Here is a 19344-nt window from a genome sequence, read left to right as displayed (position 1 = left end):
ACCTTTCAGCAGGACAATAACCTAAAACACAAGGCCCAATCTACACTGGGGTCGCTTACCAAGAAGACAGCGAATGTTCCTGAGTGGCCTAGTTACATTTTGGACTTAACTTGGCTTGAAAATCTATGGCAAGACATGAAAATGGCTGTCTAGCAATGATCAACAACCAACTTGACAGAGCTTGAAGAATTTGTGCAAATATTGTACAATCCAGGTGTGCAAAGTTATTAGAGACTTACACAGAGAGACTCACAGCTGTAATCGATGCCAAAGTGGATTCAAACATTTATTGACTGTTTTGAATACTTACGTAAATGAGATATTTCTGTATGTCATTTTTAATACATTTGCTAAAATTATTTGCGAGTATTTGAGACATATTTAGCCTTTTCCAATGACACAATCCAATCTTTTGTCTGATATACACAAATGATTTATCATTGACAGTGTTCCCCGGTAAATTCAAAATAGTGCCTGAGTGAATGACGTGCATGAGTTGGTTACAGCATCCCAATAAAGCTGTAGGGAAAAACATATCACACTATAAATCATTTTGATGTGTAAGCGCCTGCAAGTGAGATACAGAGTGTGGATGTTGTTGAGTCAGCTAGTGGGATAGTGGGCTCTGAGGGTGTGTTCAGCCATCTAGTGGGATAGTGGGCTCTGAGGGTGTGTTCAGTCAGCTAGTGGGATAGTGGGCTCTAAGGGTGTGTTCAGTCAGCTAGTGGGATAGTGGGCTCTAAGGGTGTGTTCAGCCAGCTCTGGGATAGTGGGCTCTAAGGGTGTGTTCAGCCAGCTAGTGGGATAGTGGGCTCTAAGGGTGTGTTCAGTCAGCTCTGGGATAGTGGGCTCTGAGGGTGTGTTCAGTCAGCTCTGGGATAGTGGGCTCTAAGGGTGTGTTCAGTCAGCTCTGGGATAGTGGGCTCTGAGGGTGTGTTCAGTCAGCTCTGGGATAGTGGGCTCTAAGGGTGTGTTCAACCAGCTCTGGGATAGTGGGCTCTAAGGGTGTGTTCAGTCAGCTCTGGGATAGTGGGCTCTGAGGGTGTGTTCAACCAGCTCTGGGATAGTGGGCTCTAAGGGTGTGTTCAACCAGCTCTGGGATAGTGGGCTCTGAGGGTGTGTTCAGTCAGCTAGTGGGATAGTGGGCTCTAAGGGTGTGTTCAGTCAGCTAGTGGGATAGTGGGCTCTGAGGGTGTGTTCAGTCAGCTCTGGGATAGTGGGCTCTAAGGGTGTGTTCAACCAGCTCTGGGATAGTGGGCTCTAAGGGTGTGTTCAGTCAGCTCTGGGATAGTGGGCTCTGAGGGTGTGTTCAACCAGCTCTGGGATAGTGGGCTCTAAGGGTGTGTTCAACCAGCTCTGGGATAGTGGGCTCTGAGGGTGTGTTCAGTCAGCTAGTGGGATAGTGGGCTCTAAGGGTGTGTTCAGTCAGCTAGTGGGATAGTGGGCTCTAAGGGTGTGTTCAGTCAGCTCTGGGATAGTGGGCTCTAAGGGTGTGTTCAGTCAGCTAGTGGGATAGTGGGCTCTGAGGGTGTGTTCAGTCAGCTCTGGGATAGTGGGCTCTAAGGGTGTGTTCAGTCAGCTAGTGGGATAGTGGGCTCTGAGGGTGTGTTCAACCAGCTCTGGGATAGTGGGCTCTAAGGGTGTGTTCAGTCAGCTAGTGGGATAGTGGGCTCTGAGGGTGTGTTCAGCCAGCTATGGGATAGTGGGCTCTGAGGGTGTGTTCAGTCAGCTAGTGGGATAGTGGGCTCTAAGGGTGTGTTCAGTCAGCTAGTGGGATAGTGGGCTCTGAGGGTGTGTTCAGTCAGCTCTGGGATAGTGGGCTCTAAGGGTGTGTTCAGCCAGCTAGTGGGATAGTGGGCTCTAAGGGTGTGTTCAACCAGCTCTGGGATAGTGGGCTCCGAGGGTGTGTTCAGTCAGCTCTGGGATAGTGGGCTCTGAGGGTGTGTTCAGCCAGCTCTGGGATAGTGGTGGAACAAACTCCCTCACGACGCCAGGACAGCGGAGTCAATCACCACCTTCCGGAGACACCTGAAACCCCACCTCTTTAAGGAATACCTAGGATAGGATAAGTAATCCTTCTCACCCCCCCCCCCCTAAAAGATTTAGATGCACTATTGTAAAGTGGCTGTTCCACTGGATGTCATAAGGTGAATGCACCAATTTGTAAGTCGCTCTGGATAAGAGCGTCTGCTAAATGACTTAAATGTAAATGTAAATGTAATAGTGGACTCCGAGGGTGTGTTCAGCCAGCTCTGGGATAGTGGGCTCTGAGGGTGTGTTCAGCCAGCTCTGGGATAGTGGGCTCCGAGGGTGTGTTCAGCCAGCTTTGGGATAGTGGGCTCTGAGGGTGTGTTCAACCAGCTCTGGGATAGTGGGCTCTGAGGGTGTGTTCAGCCAGCTCTGGGATAGTGGGCTCGGAGGGTGTGTTCAGTCAGCTAGTGGGATAGTGGGCTCTAAGGGTGTGTTCAACCAGCTCTGGGATAGTGGGCTCTGAGGGTGTGTTCAGCCAGCTCTGGGATAGTGGGCTCTGAGGGTGGGCTCTGAGGGTGTGTTCAGCCAGCTCTGGGATAGTGGGCTCTGAGGGTGTGTTCAGTCAGCTCTGGGATAGTGGGCTCTGAGGGTGTGTTCAGTCAGCTCTGGGATAGTGGGCTCTGAGGGTGTGGTACTGTATGTTTCGGCGCTGACTGAGGCACCATATTGATAGCCTACCACTCCACTGTGTTCCACCACAAACACCAGATTCACTCTGCCTGTCCCCACATAATTAACATAGTCATTAAAACATCCACTCACACCCAGATCCACTCACACTCTGGTGCACCTTACATTGCCAGCAAGACACGTCCTTGTCTCTTTTATTTCATCACAATGTTTTTGTTGTGTGTTTTGGAATCCCTGTTTAGTTTTGTACACTTGTTCCAATTCGTTACCGTATACATTAACATGAACATTGACTCCTGTGTTTATAGTTATAGATTGGCTTGTTTTCAGGTCTATTTTTTTATTGACTCACAAAACCCACTCCCTCGCTCCCTCGCTCCCTCGCTCCCTCGCTCCCTGGCTCCCTCGCTCCCTCGCTCTCTCGCTCCCTCGCTCCCTCGCTCCCTCGCTCCCTCGCTCCACTCGTCTTCCAGCTGGCTTCCTCCTTCAGGTCTTTTTTTCTTCCTCACCTCTTCGCTGTGTTTATTCTGCCACATGGAAAACAACAACAATATTTACATTTTAGGAATCTATTAGCATTAAGTCGGTAAAACCCAGATATGAACAGACTAAAACAAATATCTCCCGAGGTTCTCAAGAGAGATACTCAACATGGGAATGACCAGACAAAAACTTGGACAAGCTAAACACCAGAATGGGTTTAGTGTCTGTATAATTATGAGGTTTGAGATTTTAGACAGGAGGAATATACGCTAGATGAGAATTTGTGGTGATGCAAATTTTTTAGAGAGTTAGAATAGATTAACTAAAGGGAGACAGAAAGAGAGTAAGATAGAGAGGCAATAGACTAGGAGAGAGAGACAATAGACTAGGAGAGAGAGACACTAGACTAGGAGAGAGAGACACTAGACTAGGAGAGAGAGGCAATAGACTAGGAGAGAGAGACAATAGACTAGGAGAGAGAGACACTAGACGAGGAGAGCGAGACACTAGACTAGGAGAGAGAGGCAATAGACTAGGAGAGCGAGACACTAGACTAGGAGAGCGAGACACTAGACTAGGAGAGAGAGACACTAGACTAGGAGAGAGAGACACTAGACTAGGAGAGAGAGACACTAGACTAGGAGAGAGAGACACTAGACGAGGAGAGAGAGACAATAGACTAGGAGAGCGAGACACTAGACTAGGAGAGAGAGACACTAGACTAGGAGAGAGAGACACTAGACTAGGAGAGAGAGACACTAGACTAGGAGAGAGAGACACTAGACTAGGAGAGAGAGGCAATAGACTAGGAGAGAGAGACACTAGACTAGGAGAGAGAGACACTAGACTAGGAGAGAGAGACAATAGACTAGGAGAGAGAGACACTAGACTTGGAGAGAGAGACACTAGACTAGGAGAGAGAGACACTAGACTAGGAGAGAGAGACACTAGACTAGGAGAGAGAGACAATAGACTAGGAGAGAGAGGCAATAGACTAGGAGAGAGAGACACTAGACTAGGAGAGAGAGACAATAGACTAGGAGAGAGAGACACTAGACTAGGAGAGAGAGACACTAGACTAGGAGAGAGAGGCAATAGACTAGGAGAGAGAGACACTAGACTAGGAGAGAGAGACAATAGACCAGGAGAGAGAGACAATAGACTAGGAGAGAGAGACACTAGACTAGGACAGAGAGACAATAGACTAGGAGAGAGAGACAATAGACTAGGAGAGAGAGACAATAGACTAGGAGAGAGAGACAATAGACTAGGAGAGAGAGACACTAGACTAGGAGAGAGACACTAGACTAGGAGAGAGATACACTAGACTAGGAGAGAGAGACATTAGACTAGGATAGAGAGACACTAGAGAGGGAGAGACTAGAGAGAGGGAGACTAGAGAGAGAGAGACTAGAGAGAGGGAGACTAGAGAGAGAGACTAGAGAGAGGGAGACTAGAGAGAGGGAGACTAAAGAGAGAGACTAGAGAGAGGGAGACTAGAGAGAGAGAGACTAGAGAGAGGGAGACTAGAGAGAGAGAGACTAGAGAGAGAGACTAGAGAGAGAGAGACTAGAGAGAGGAAGACGAGAGAGAGAGACTAGAGAGAGGGAGACTAGAGAGAGAGACTAGAGAGTGGGAGACTAGAGAGAGAGACTAGAGAGCGGGAGACGAGAGAGAGGGAGACTAGAGAGAGGGAGACTAGAGAGAGAGAGACTAGAGAGTGGGAGACTAGAGAGAGGGAGACTAGAGAGAGAGACACTAAAGAGAGGGAGACTAGAGAGAGAGACTAGAGAGAGGGAGACTAGAGAGAGAGAGACTAGAGAGAGGGAGACTAGAGAGACAGACTCGAGAGAGGGAGACTAGAGAGAGAGACTAGAGAGAGGGAGACTAGAGAGAGGGAGACTAGAGAGAGGGAGACTAGAGAGAGAGAGACTAGAGAGAGGGAGACTAGAGAGAGAGAGACTAGAGAGAGAGAGACTAGAGAGAGAGACTAGAGAGAGAGACTAGAGAGAGGGAGACTAGAGAGAGAGACTAGAGAGAGGGAGACTAGAGAGAGGGAGACTGGAGAGAGAGAGACTAGAGAGAGAGAGACTAGAGAGAGAGAGAGAGACTAGAGAGAGGGAGACTAGTGAGAGGGAGACTAGTGAGAGAGACTAGAGAGAGGGAGACTAGAGAGAGAGAGACTAGAGAGAGAGAGACTAGATAGAGAGAGACTAGAGAGAGGGAGACTAGAGAGAGAGAGACTAGAGAGAGAGACTAGAGAGAGGGAGACTAGAGAGAGAGAGACTAGAGAGAGGGAGACTATAGAGAGAGAGACTAGAGAGAGGAGACTAGAGAGAGAGAGACTAGAGAGAGAGACTAGAGAGAGGGAGACTAGAGAGAGAGAGACTAGAGATAGGAGACTAGAGAGAGAGAGAGAGAGAGACTAGAGAGAGAGAGAGAGAGAGAGAGAGAGAGAGAGAGAGAGAGAGAGAGAGACTAGAGGGAGACTAGAGAGAGAGAGACTAGAGAGAGGAGACTAGAGAGAGAGAGAGGGAGACTATAGAGAGGAGACTAGAGAGAGAGACTAGAGAGAGAGAGACTAGAGAGAGAGAGACTAGAGAGAGGAGACTAGAGAGAGAGTGACTAGAGAGAGAGAGACTAGAGAGAGGGAGACTAGAGAGATAGAGACTAGAGAGAGAGACTAGAGAGAGAGAGAGACTAGAGAGAGGGAGACTAGAGAGAGAGACTAGAGAGAGAGAGACTAGAGAGAGAGACTAGAGAGAGAGAGACTAGAGAGAGAGACTAGAGAGAGAGAGACTAGAGAGAGGGAGACTAGAGAGAGAGACTAGAGAGAGAGACTAGAGAGAGAGACTAGAGAGAGAGAGACTAGAGAGAGGGAGACTAGAGAGAGAGAGACTAGAGAGAGAGAGACTAGAGAGAGAGAGACTAGAGAGAGAGAGAGACTAGAGAGAGAGACTAGAGAGAGGAGACTAGAGAGAGGGAGACTAGAGAGAGAGAGACTAGAGAGAGAGAGAGAGAGACTAGAGAGAGAGACTAGAGAGAGAGAGAGGGAGACTAGAGAGAGAGAGACTAGAGAGAGAGAGAGGGAGAATATAGAGAGAGAGACTAGAGAGAGAGACTAGAGAGAGAGACTAGAGAGAGAGACTAGAGCGAGGGAGACTAGAGAGAGGGAGACTAGAGAGAGGGAGACTAGAGAGAGGGAGACTAGAGAGAGAGAGACTAGAGAGAGGGAGACTAAAGTGAGAGGGTCTAAAGGAAAGAGGGTGACTAAAGTCAGAAGGAGAGGAGACTAAAGAGGAAGTGGAAGAACAAAGAGAGAGGGAGGCTAAAGAGCGAGGGAGACTAAAGAGAGATGGAAATTAAAGCGAGAGGGAGACTAAAGAGAGATGGAAATTAAAGAGAGAGGGAGACTAAAGAGAGAGAGAGAGACTAAAGAGGGAGACTAAAGACAGAGGGAGATTTAAAAAGAGAGAGAAAGAGAGACTAGAGAGAGAGAGACTAAAGACAGAGGGATATTAAAGAGAAATGAGACTAAAGAGAGAGGAGACTAAAGAGAGAGGAGACTAAAGTAAGAGGGAGATTAAAGAGGGAAAGAGGAAGGTCAAAGAGAAAGGGAGATTAAAGAGAGAGGGAGATTAAATAGTTAGCGAGACTGAAGAGCAAGAGTGCCTATTGAGAGAGGGAGATTTAAGAGTGAGGGAGACTGAAGAGCAAGAGTGCCTATTGAGAGAGGGAGATTAAAGAGTGAGGGAGACTAAAGAGAGAGGGAGACTAAAGAGAGAGGGAGACTAAAGAGTGAGGGAGATTAAAGAGAGAGGGAGACTAAAGAGAGAGGGAGATTAAAGCGAGAGGGAGACTAAAGAGAGAGGGAGACTAAAGAGAGAGGGAGACTAAAGAGAGCAGGAGACTAAAGAGAGAGGGAGACTAAAGAGAGCGGGAGATTAAAGAGAGAGGTAAACTAAAGAGAGAGAGACTAAAGAGAGAGAGATTAAAGAGGGAGACTAAAGAGAGAGGGAGATTAAAGAGAGGGAGACTAAAGAGAGAGGGAGATTAAAGAGAGGGAGACTAAAGAGAGAGGGAGATTAAAGAGAGAGGGAGACTAAAGAGAGAGAGAGATTGAAGAGAGAGGGAGATTAAAGAGAGAGGGAGACTAAAGAGAGAGGGAGATTAAAGAGAGAGGGAGACTAAAGAGAGCAGGAGACTAAAGAGAGAGGGAGACTAAAGAGAGTGGGAGATTAAAGAGAGAGGTAAACTAAAGAGAGAGAGACTAAAGAGAGAGAGATTAAAGAGGGAGACTAAAGAGAGAGGGAGATTAAAGAGGGAGACTAAAGAGAGAGGGAGATTAAAGAGAGGGAGACTAAAGAGAGAGGGAGGTTAAAGAGAGAGGGAGACTAAAGAGAGAGAGAGATTGAAGAGAGAGGGAGATTAAAGAGAGAGGGAGACTAAAGAGAGAGGGAGATTAAAGAGAGGGGGAGACTAAAGAGAGAGGGAGACGAAAGAGAGAGGGAGATTAAAGAGAGGGGGAGACTAAAGAGAGAGGGAGACTAAAGAGAGAGGGAGATTAAAGAGAGGGGGAGACTAAAGAGAGAGGGAGACTAAAGAGAGAGGGAGATTAAAGAGAGGGGGAGACTAAAGAGAGTTAGGAGAAAGATACAGAGATATATAGAAATAGAGAGCGATAGAGACGGAAGGGAGACAGATAAGCTCAAGAATAAGAAAGGAGAGGTAAACGTTACTTCTAGAGAAGAGACTATAGAGAGAGAGACAGAGAGCGTGACTCGAGGGAAAGAGAAAGAAACTCGAGAGAAAGAAAGCAACACCTTCTCCTGCAGTCGTTCCAACATGGCCGCCAGTAGAGCCTCTCTGTTCTCCTTGTTGGCTTCCATCTTCTGCTCCAGCTTCTCCTTGGCGTTCTTGATGAAGTTGTTGTTCTCCTCAAAGGCCTTCTGAATCACCTCTCTCTCGTGCTCTCTCTTCTCTGCCAGGTGCTTCAGCAGCTCAGCCTCCTGGCACTAGAGGGCGGTGTGAGGGTATCAGGAGCAGGATACAAACAGACATGGATTATGGTGAGTGTGATTATGCGTGGTGAGTGTGTTTGTGCGTATTGAGTGTACGTGCATGATTATGTGTGTGTGTGTCTTCCCTGCATCATCTTCCTCCTCATCTTCCTCTTCCTTCCTGTACCTCCTCCCTGTCTCCTACTGTCTCCTCTCCTCCTCCCTGTCTCCTAGTGTCTCCTCTCCTCCTCCCTGTCTCCTAGTGGCTCCTCTACCTCCTCCCCATCTCCTCGTGCCTCCTCTACCTCCTCCCTGTCTCCTAGTGTCTCCTCTCCTCCTACCTGTCTCCTAGTGTCTCCTCTACCTCCTCCCTGTCTCCTAGGGTCTCCTCTACCTCCTCCCTGTCTCCTAGTGTCTCCTCTCCTCCTCCCTGTCTCCTAGTGTCTACTCTCCTCCTCCCTGTCTCCTTGTGTGTCTCCTCTACTCCTCCCTGTCTCCTAGTGTCTGCTCTCCTCCTCCCTGTCTCCTAGTGTCTCCTCTCCTCCTCCCCATCTCCTAGTGTCTCCTCTACTCTTCCATGTCACCTACTGTCTCCTCTCCTCCTCTCTGTCTCCTCTCCTCCTCCCTGTCTCCTCTCCTCCTCCCTGTCTCCTAGTGTCTCCTCTCCTCCTCCCTGTCTCCTAGTGTCTCCTCTCCTCCTCCCTGTCTCCTAGTGGCTCCTCTACCTCCTCCCTGTCTCCTAGTGTCTCCTCTACCTCCTCCCTGTCTCCTCTCCTCCTCCCTGTCTCCTAGTGTCTCCTCTCCTCCTCCCTGTCTCCTTGTGTGTCTCCTCTACTCCTACCTGTCTCCTAGTGTCTCCTCTACCTCCTCCCTGTCTCCTAGGGTCTCCTCTACCTCCTCCCTGTCTCCTAGTGTCTCCTCTCCTCCTCCCTGTCTCCTAGTGTCTACTCTCCTCCTCCCTGTCTCCTTGTGTGTCTCCTCTACTCCTCCCTGTCTCCTAGTGTCTGCTCTCCTCCTCCCTGTCTCCTAGTGTCTCCTCTCCTCCTCCCCATCTCCTAGTGTCTCCTCTACTCTTCCATGTCACCTACTGTCTCCTCTCCTCCTCTCTGTCTCCTCTCCTCCTCCCTGTCTCCTCTCCTCCTCCCTGTCTCCTAGTGTCTCCTCTCCTCCTCCCTGTCTCCTAGTGTCTCCTCTCCTCCTCCCTGTCTCCTAGTGGCTCCTCTACCTCCTCCCTGTCTCCTAGTGTCTCCTCTACCTCCTCCCTGTCTCCTCTCCTCCTCCCTGTCTCCTAGTGTCTCCTCTCCTCCTCCCTGTCTCCTTGTGTGTCTCCTCTACTCCTCCCTGTCTCCTAGTGTCTCCTCTACCTCCTCCCTGTCTCCTAGTGTCTCTTCCGTCCTGTCTCCTTGTGTGTCTCCTCTACTCCTCCCTGTCTCCTAGTGTCTCCTCTACCTCCTCCCTGTCTCCTAGTGTCTCTTCCGTCCTGTCTCCTTGTGTGTCACCTCTCCTCCTCTCAGTCTCCTAGTGTCTCTTCCCTCCTGTCTCCTTGTGTGTCTCCTCTACTCATCCCTGTCTCCTTGTGTGTCTCCCCTCCTCCTCCCTGTCTCCTTGTGTGTCTCCTCTCCTCCTCCCTGTCTCCATGTGTGTCTCCTCTACTCATCCCTGTCTCCTAGTGTCTCCTCTACCTCCTCCCTGTCTCCTAGTGTCTCCTCTCCTCCTCCCCATCTCCTAGTGTCTCTTCCCTCCTGTCTCCTTGTGTGTCTCCTCTACTCCTCCCTGTCTCCTTGTGTGTCTCCTCTACTCCTCCCTGTCTCCTTGTGTGTCTCCCCTCCTCCTCCCTGTCTCCTTGTGTGTCTCCTCCCCTCCTCCCTGTCTGCATGTGTCTCATTTCCTCCTCCCTTTCTCCTAGTGTCTCATTTCCTCCTCCCTTTCTCCTAGTGTCTCCTCTCCCCCTCCCTGTCCTCCTCACCTTCCTCCTCTCCTCTCCTCCCTGTCCTCCTAACCTTCCTCCTCTCCTCTCCTCCCTGTCCTCCTCACCTTCCTCCTCTCCCCCTCCCTGTCCTCCTCACCTTCCTCCTCTCCTCCTCCCTGTCCTCCTCACCTTCCTACTCTCCTCTCCTCCCTGTCCTCATCACCTTCCTCCTCTCCTCCTCCCTGTCCTCCTCACCTTCCTCCTCTCCTCCTCCCTGTCCTCCTCACCTTCCTCCTCTCCTTCTCCCTGTCCTCCTCACCTTCCTCCTCTCCTCTCCTCCCTGTCCTCCTCACCTTCCTCCTCTCCTCCTCCCTGTCCTCCTCACCTTCCTACCGTCCTCTCCTCCCTGTCCTCCTCACCTTCCTACTCTCCTCCCTGTCCTCCTCACCTTCCTCCTCCCCTCCTTCCTGTCCTCCTCACCTTCCTCCTCTCCCCCTCCCTGTCCTCCTCACCTTCCTCCTCTCCTCTCCTCCCTGTCCTCCTCACCTTCCTCCTCTCCTCCCTGTCCTCCTCACCTTCCTCCTCTCCTCTGCAGCCTCTAGTTTCTTCTGGATCTCCTCCATGGAGAGTTCTCTGTGTTGGGGCATGGTAGCGTTGAACTCTGGGATGCCATCGAACGACGGAGGCTTCAGGATGACCTCGAAGGCCTGGCCCGAAGAACGCTTGTTCAACTCTATCACCTCCACGTCCTTTATCACACACCAGCCCAGATCCACCGCATCTGCCAAAGCTAGTACCTTTTTCCTCACCTCTTCTGCATGTTTGTCCTGCCACACAGGAAAACAACAACAATATTTACATCCAGGAATCTATTAGCATTAATTCGGTAAAACCCAGACGGAAAAACAGCATAAAACAAAAGCTCCTAATGAAGTTAATCAACATGGAAATGATCTGACAGAAACAAAAATAATGTTAAGTGTCTTTATAATATTCATTCATTCATTTTTTTTTAAAGTGTAAAAAAATTCAAATTTAGAGAGACTGGTAAGTGGAAGAGAGAGGGAGATGAAAGAAAGAGTTTGATAAATAAACCAAGAGCTCCTATTGGACAAATGAAAGAGTTTGATAAATAAACCAAGAGCATTAAATACTGGAGTGATAGTTGTGCCGAAGATGAGTGTGCAAGTAGAGATACTGGGGTGCAAAGGAGCAAAATAAATAAAATAAATAACAGTATGGGGATGAGGTAGTTGGATGGACTGTTGACAGATGGGCTATGTAAAGGTGCAGTGATCTATGAGCTGCTCTGACAGCTGATGCTTAAAGCTAGTGAGGGAGATATGAGTCTCCAGATTCAGTGATTTTTGCAGTTCGTTCCAGTCATTGGCAGCAGAGAACTGAGAACTGGAAGAAAAGACGGCCAAAGGAGGAATTGGCTTTGGGGGTGACCAGTGAGATATACCTGCTGGAGCCTGTGCTATGGGTGGGTGCTGCTATGGTGACCAGTGAGCTGAGATAAGGCGGGGCTTTACCTAGCAAAGACTTATAGATGACCTGGAGCCAGTGGGTTTGGCAACGAATATGAAGCGAGGGCCAGCCAACGAGAGCATACAGGTCGCAGTGGTGGGTAGTATATGGGGCTTTGGTGACAAAACAGATGGCACTGTGATAGACTGCATCCAATTTGCTGAGTAGAGTGTTGGAGGCTATTTTGTAAATGACATCGCCGAAGTCAAGGATCGTTAGGATAGTCAGTTTTACGAGGGTATGTTTGGCAGCATGAGTGAAGGATGCTTTGTTGTGAAATAGGAAGCCGATTCTAGTTTTAACTTTGAATTGGAGATGCTTAATGTGAGTCTGGAAGGAGAGTTTACAGTCTAACCAGACACCTAGGTATTTGTAGTTGTCCACATATTCTAAGTCAGAACCGTCCAGAGTAGTGATGCTGGACGGGCGGGCAGGTGCAGGCAGCGATTGGTTGAAGAGCATGCATTTAGTTTTACTTGCATTTAAGAGCAGTTGGAGGCCACGGAAGGAGAGTTGTATGGCATTGAAGCTCGTCTTGAGGTTTGTTAACACAGTGTCAAAAGAAGGGCCAGATGTATGCAGAATGCTGTCGTCTGCGTAGAAGGTGGTTCAGAGAATCACCAGCAGCAAGAGTGACATCATTGATATATACAGAGAAAAAAGTCAGCCTGAGGATTGAACCCTGTGTTACCCACATAGAGACAGCCAGATGTCCGGAAAACAGGCCCTCCAATTTGACACAATGATCTCTGAAAAGTAGTTGGTGAACCAGGCGAGGCAGTCATTTGAGCAACCAAGGTTGTTGAGTTTGCCGATAAGAATGTGGTGATTGACAGAGTCGAAAGCCTTGGCCAGGTCGATGAATACAGCTGCACAGTATTGTCTCTTATCGATGGCGGTTATGATATCGTTTAGGACCTTGAGCGTGGCTGAGGTGCACCCATGACCAGCTCAGAAACCAGATTGCATAGCGGAGAAGGTACGGTGGGTTTCGAAATGGTCGATGATCTGTTTGTTATCTTGACTACCGTAGACCTTAGAAAGGCAGGGCAGGATAGATATAGGTCTGTAGCAGTTTGAGTCTAGAGTGTCTCCCCTTTTGAAGAGGGGGATGACCGCGGGAGCTATCCAATCTTTGGGGATCTCAGAAGATACGAAAGAGAGGTTGAACAGGCTAGTGATAAGGGTTGCAACCATTTTGGCAGATCATTTTTGAAAGCGAGGATCCAGATTATCTAGCCGCTCTTTCAGAACATCAGCTATCTGGATATGGGTGAAGGAGAAATGGGGGAGGCTTGGGAAAGTTGCTGTGGGTGGTGCAGGACTGTTGACTGGGGTAGGAGTAGCCAGGTGGAAAGCATGGCCAGCCGTAGAAAAATGCTTATTGAAATTCTCAATTATCGCTGATTTATCGGTGGTGACAATAATTCCTAGCCTCAGTGCAGTGGGCAGCTGGGAGGAGATGCTCTTATTCTCCATGGACTTTACAGCGTCCCAGAACTTTTTTGAGTTTGTGCTAAAGGGCGCAAATTTCTGTTTGAAAAAGCTAGCCTTTGCTTTCCTAAATGCCTGTGTATATTGGTTCCTAACTTCTCTGAAAAGTAGCATATCGCTGGAGCTATTCGATGCTAATGCAGTACGCCACAGGATGTGTTTGTGCTGGTCAAGGGCAAACGGGTCTGGAGTGAACCAAGGGCTATATCTGTTCCTGGTTCCAAATGTTTTGAACGGGGCGTGCTTATTTAAGATGGCGAGGAAAGCACTTTTAAAGAACATCCAGGCAACATCTACTGACGGGATGAGGTCAATATCCTTCCAGGATACCCCGGCCAGGTCGATTAGAAAGGCCTGCTGAAGTGTTTAAGGGAGGGTTTGACAGTGATGAGGAGTGGTCGTTTGACCCATTACGGACGCAGGCAATGAAGCAGTGATGGCTGATATCCTGGTTGACAAAGGCAGAGGTGTATTTGGAGGGCGAGTTAGTTAGGATGATATCTATGAGGGTGCCCATGGTTACGCATTTGGGGTTGTACCTGGTAGGTTCATTGATAATTTGTGTGAGATTGAGGGCATCAAGTTTAGATTGTAGGGTGGCTGGGGTGTTAAGCATGTCGCAGTTTAGGTCACCTAGCAGCACGAGCTCTGAAGAAAAATTGGGTATGGTGTCCAAGGCACAGCTGGGGGCAGAGGGTGGTCTATAGCAAGCGGCAACGGTGAGAGACTTGTTTCGAGAAAGGTGAATTTTTAAAAGTAGAAGCTCAAATTGTTTGGGCACAGACCTGCATAGTAAGACAGAACTCTGCAGGCTATCTCTGCAGTAGATTGCAACTCCGCAGAGTGTGGTGTGCAACTCCACCATCCGGGTTGGCAGAGTGTGCTAAGGCAATGAAAAAACTAACTTAGGGAGGAGGCTTCTAATGTTAACATGCATGAAACCAATGCTTGTACAGTTACAGAAGTCAACAAATGAGAGTGCCTGGGGAATGGGAGTGGAGCAAGGCACTGCAGGGCCTGGATGAACCTGTACATCACCAGAGAAACGGAGGAGAAGTTGGAAGGGTACGGCTAAAGGCTATAAGAACTGGTTGTCTAGTACGTTCGGAACAGAGAGTGAAAGGAGCAGGTTTCTGGGCACAGTAGAATAGATTCAAGGCATAATGTACAGACAAAGGTATGGTAGGATGTGAGTGAAGATGAGAGAGCTATTGTTATTTGTAAACTCAGGTTCCCTTGATCTAATATTAGGTTTTGGTTGAAGATCTGATAACATTCAGTGTTTAAAATATGCAAAAAATAGAGAAAATCAGAAAGGGAGCAAATACTTTTCAAGGGAGGGAGACTAGAGAGAGAGAGAGACTAGAGAGAGAGAGAGACTAGAGAGAGAGAGAGACTAGAGAGAGAAAGAGAGTAGAAAGAGACTAGAGAGAGAGAGAGACTAGATAGAGAAAGAGAGTAGAAAGAGACTAGAGAGAGAAACTCAAGATAAATCAATAAGGAGGACAGACAGACAGACAGACAGACAGACAGACAGACAGACAGACAGACAGACAGACAGACTGAATAGAGAATAAAGAGAAAGAGCATGACCGCGGCGAAACATCACCTTCTCCTGCAGTCGTTCCAACATGGCCGCCAGTAGAGCCTCTCTGTTCTCCTTGTTGGCCTCCATCTTCTGCTCCAGCTTCTCCTTGGCGTTCTTGATGAAGTTGTTATTCTCCTCAAAGGCCTTCTGAATCACCTCTCTCTCATGCTCTCTCTTCTCTGCCAGGTGCTTCAGCAACTCAGCCTCCTGGCACTAGAGGGCGGTGTGTGCAGTGGTGTCAGGATACAGACAGGTGTGTGTTTGTGCCATAGAGATACTTAGAGGATGCAACATCTGTCCCATTATGGCACCTGAGATCATGGGCAGCGCCATTGAGGACCATCTCCATTTTGAAGAAGTCAATGTTCTTCTTCTACTTCTATGAATTAGTAAAATAAACGGAACCTTCCTTAACCAATAGGAAGTCCCGCTTCAAATTGGTGAAAGTCCTCAATGGCGCTGCCAATGATAAAAAAGGGCTTTTGAGAGTCCTCTATTGGTTAGTGTGTGTATGTATCTCTACTCCTCCCTGTCCTCCTCACCTTCCTCCTCTCCTCCTCCCTGTCTCCTAGTGTCTCCTCTCCTCCTCCCTGTCTCCTAGTGTCTCCTCTCCTCATCCCTGTCTCCTAGTGTCTCCTCTCCTCGTCCCTGTCTCCTAGTGTCTCCTCTCCCCTCCCTGTCCTCCTCACCTTCCTCCTCTCTTCCCTGTCCTCCTCACCTTCCTCCTCTCCTCGTCCCTGTCTCCTAGTGTCTCCTCTCCCCTCCCTGTCCTCCTCACCTTCCTACTCTCTTCCCTGTCCTCCTCACCTTCCTCCTCTCCTCTCCTCGTCCCTGTCTCCTAGTGTCTCCTCTCCCCTCCCTGTCCTCCTCACCTTCCTCCTCTCTTTCCTGTCCTCCTCACCTTCCTCCTATCCTCTCCTCGTCCCTGTCTCCTAGTGTCTCCTCTCCCCTCCCTGTCCTCCTCACCTTCCTCCTCTCTTCCCTGTCCTCCTCACCTTCCTCCTCTCCTCTCCTCCCTGTCCTCCTCACCTTCCTACTCTCCTCTCATCCCTGTCCTCCTCACCTTCCTCCTCTCCCCCTCCCTGTCCTCCTCACCTACCTCCTCTCCTCTCCTCGCTGTCCTCCTCACCTTCCTCCTCTCCTCTCCTCCCTGTCCTCCTCACCTTCCTCCTCTCCTCCCTACCTTCCTCCTCTCCTCTCCTCCCTGTCCTCCTCACCTTCCTCCTCTCCTCCTCCCTGTCCTCCTCACCTTCCTCCTCTCCTCTCCTCCCTGTCCTCCTCACCTTCCTTACTCTCCTCTCCTCTCATCCCTGTCCTCCTCACCTACCTCCTCTCCTCTCCTACCTGTCCTCCTCACCTTCCTCCTCTCCTCCTCCCTGTCCTCCTCACCTTCCTCCTCTCCTCTTCTCTCCTCCCTGTCCTCCTCACCTTCCTTACTCTCCTCTCCTCTCATCCCTGTCCTCCTCACCTTCCTACTCTCCTCTCCTACCTGTCCTCCTCACCTTCCTCCTCTCCTCCTCCCTGTCCTCCTCACCTTCCTCCTCTCCTCTCCTACCTGTCCTCCTCACCTTCCTCCTCACCTCCTCCCTGTCCTCCTCACCGTCCTCCTCTCCTCCTCCCTGTCCTCCTCACCTTCCTCCTCTCCTCCCTGTCCTCCTCACCTTCCACCTCACCTTCCTCCCTGTCCTCCTCACCTTCCTCCTCACCTTTCTCCCTGTCCTCCTCACCTTCCTCATCTCCCCCTCCCTGTCCTCCTCACCTTCCTCCTCTCCTTTCCTTCCTGTCCTCCTCACCTTCCTCCTCTCCTTTCCTTCCTGTCCTCCTCACCTTCCTCCCTGTCCTCCTCACCTTCCTCCTCACCTTCCGCCCTGTCCTCCTCACCTTCCTCCTCTCCCCCTCCCTGTCCTCCTCACCTTCCTCCTCTCCTCTCCTCTCCTCCCTGTCCTCCTCACCTTCCTCCTCTCCTCTGCAGCCTCTAGTTTCTTCTGGATCTCCTCCATGGAGAGTTCTCTGCGTTGGGGCATGGTAACGTTGAACTCTGGGACGCCATCAAATGACGGAGGCTTCAGGATGACCTCGAAGGCCTGGCCCGACGCATGCTTGTTCAACTCTATCACCTCTACGTCCTTTATCACACACCAGCCCAGATCCACCGCATCTGGGAATGGGACAGGAGCTTTAAAACACAACCTTTAGACAACAAGCTAGCTCACATGTTTCTACATATTCTGTAAATGCATTTCTTTCTTCAATGCTTCATCTTTTCTATTTAGTTTCTACCTGAATATGTTGTACTAATGTATGAAACGTCAGGAAGGTACAACTTATAAACAAACTTTATGAATGTGTTGTTTTACCTTCTGCTTTGTATGTGGGTTTACAGTCGATGGTCTGAGGGTCGATGCAGGAGCAGAACAGAGACACTAGGGGGAGCTCTTTCAACTTCTCTCTGTACGCTGCAGGGGAAACACACATATAGTTAGTTATATATACAGTGCCTTCATCTCCTCTCTGATCACAGATAATTACAGGGCCTTCGGAAAGTATTCAGACCCTTTGACTTTTCCCACATTTTGTTACTTTACATACAGCCTTATTCTAAAATTACTTTACATACAGCCTTATTCTAAAATTACTTTACATACAGCCTTATTCTAAAATTACTTTACATACAGCCTTATTCAAAAATTACTTTACATACAGCCTTATTCTAAAATTACTTTACATACAGCCTTATTCTAAAACTACTTTACATACAGCCTTATTCTAAAATTACTTTACATACAGCCTTGTTCTAAAATTACTTTACATACAGCCTTATTCTAAAATTGCTTTACATACAGCCTTATTCTAAAATTACTTTACATACAGCCTTATTCTAAAATTACTTTACATACAGCCTTATTCTAAAATTACTTTACATACAGCCTTATTCTAAAATTACTTTACATACAGCCTTATTCTAAAATTACTTTACATACAGCCTTATTCTAAAATTACTTTACATACAGCCTTATTCTAAAATTACTTTACATACAGCCTTATTCTAAAATTGCTTTACATACAGCCTTATTCTAAAATTACTTTACATACAGCCTTATTCTAAAATTGCGTTACATACAGCCTTATTCTAAAATTGCTTTACATACAGCCTTATTCTAAAATTACTTTACATACAGCCTTATTCTAAAATTGCTTTACATACAGCCTTATTCTAAAATTACTTTACATACAGCCTTATTCTAAAATTACTTTACATACAGCCTTATTCTAAAATTACTTTACATACAGCCTTATTCTAAAATTACTTTACATACAGCCTTATTCTAAAATTACTTTACATACAGCCTTATTCTAAAATTACTTTACATACAGCCTTATTCTAAAATTGCTTTACATACAGCCTTATTCTAAAATTACTTTACATACAGCCTTATTCTAAAATTACTTTACATACAGCCTTATTTTAAAATTACTTTACATACAGCCTTATTCTAAAATTACTTTACATACAGCCTTATTCTAAAATTACTTTACATACAGCCTTATTCTAAAATTACTTTACATACAGCCTTATTCTAAAATTACTTTACATACAGCCTTATTCTAAAATTACTTTACATACAGCCTTATTCTAAAAGTACTTTACATACAGCCTTATTCTAAAAGTACTTTACATACAGCCTTATTCTAAAATGTATTACATTGTTTCCCCCCGTCATCAATCTATACACAATAATGAAAAGGATTTTTATTTTATTTTATTTTACAAATGTATTAAAAAATAGAACTGTGAAATATCACATTTTACATAAGTATTCAGACTCTCTACTCTGTACTTTGTTGAAACACCTTTGGCAGCGATTACAGCCTAGAGTCTTCTTGGGTATGATGCTACATGCTTGGCACACCTGTATTTGGGGAGTTTCTTCCATTCTTCTCTGCAGATCCTCTCAAGCTCTGTCAGGTTGGATGGGGAGCGTCGCTGCACAGCTATTTTAAGGTCTCTCCAGAGATGTTAGATCGGGTTCAAGTCTCGGCTCTGGCTGGGCCACTTAACGACATTCAGAGACTTGTCCCGAAGCCACTCCTGCGTTGTCTTGGCTGTGTGCTTAGGGTCGTTGTCCTGTTGGAAGGTGAACCTTCTCTGGAGCAGGTTTTCATCAATGATCTCTCAGTACTTTGCTTAGTTCATCTTTCCCTCGATCCTGATTAGTCTCCCAGTCACTGCCTCTGAAAAACATCCCCACAGCATGATGCTGCCACCACCACCATGCTTCACGGGAGGGATGGTGCCAGGTTTCCTCCAGATGTGATGCTTGGCATTCAGGCCAAAGAGTTCACTCTCTGTTTCATCAGACCAGACAATCTTGTTTCTCATGGTCTGAGAGTCCTTTAGGTGCCTTTTTGGCAAACTCCAAGTGTGCTGTCATGTGCCTTTACAGAGGAGTGGCTTCCATCTGGCCGCTCTACCATAAGGCCTGATTGGTGGAGTGTAGCAGAGATGGTTGTCCTTCTGGAAGGTTCTCCCATCTCCACAGAGGAACATCAGGTTCTTGGTCACCTCCCTGACCAAGGCCTTTCTCCCCTGATTGCTCAGTTTGGCCGGGAGGACAGCTTTAGGAAGTCTTGGTGCTTTAGGGAGTCTTGTTGGTTCCAAACTTCTTCCATTTAAGAAT

At 47.9% G+C, this 19344-nt stretch overlaps 1 protein-coding gene across 3 annotated transcripts in view; it reads right to left on the bottom strand.

Moving 5' to 3' along the window:
• Nucleotides 1-2374: 2374 nt before the first annotated feature.
• Nucleotides 2375-19344, bottom strand: part of LOC118376972 (stathmin-4-like) — a 32297-nt gene continuing 15327 nt past the window's right edge. Inside the window, exons 3-8 of one of the 3 annotated variants that reach the window (XM_052471484.1) lie at nucleotides 17023-17121; nucleotides 16618-16823; nucleotides 14687-14878; nucleotides 10629-10880; nucleotides 7968-8159; nucleotides 2375-3188 (exon numbers count right to left, since the gene is read on the bottom strand). In XM_052471484.1, coding sequence (XP_052327444.1) covers nucleotides 2994-3188; nucleotides 7968-8159; nucleotides 10629-10880; nucleotides 14687-14878; nucleotides 16618-16823; nucleotides 17023-17121 — 1136 coding nt within the window. In that variant the 3' untranslated portion in view covers nucleotides 2375-2993. The remainder of the gene's footprint in view (nucleotides 3189-7967; nucleotides 8160-10628; nucleotides 10881-14686; nucleotides 14879-16617; nucleotides 16824-17022; nucleotides 17122-19344) is intronic. The other 2 variants (XM_052471486.1, XM_052471485.1) reach the window with 2 other exon arrangements.

Source organism: Oncorhynchus keta, chromosome 19 (assembly GCF_023373465.1).
Source record: "Oncorhynchus keta strain PuntledgeMale-10-30-2019 chromosome 19, Oket_V2, whole genome shotgun sequence".
NCBI classification, from domain to species: domain Eukaryota; kingdom Metazoa; phylum Chordata; class Actinopteri; order Salmoniformes; family Salmonidae; genus Oncorhynchus; species Oncorhynchus keta.
This window is presented reverse-complemented; position numbering and strand designations above follow the sequence as displayed.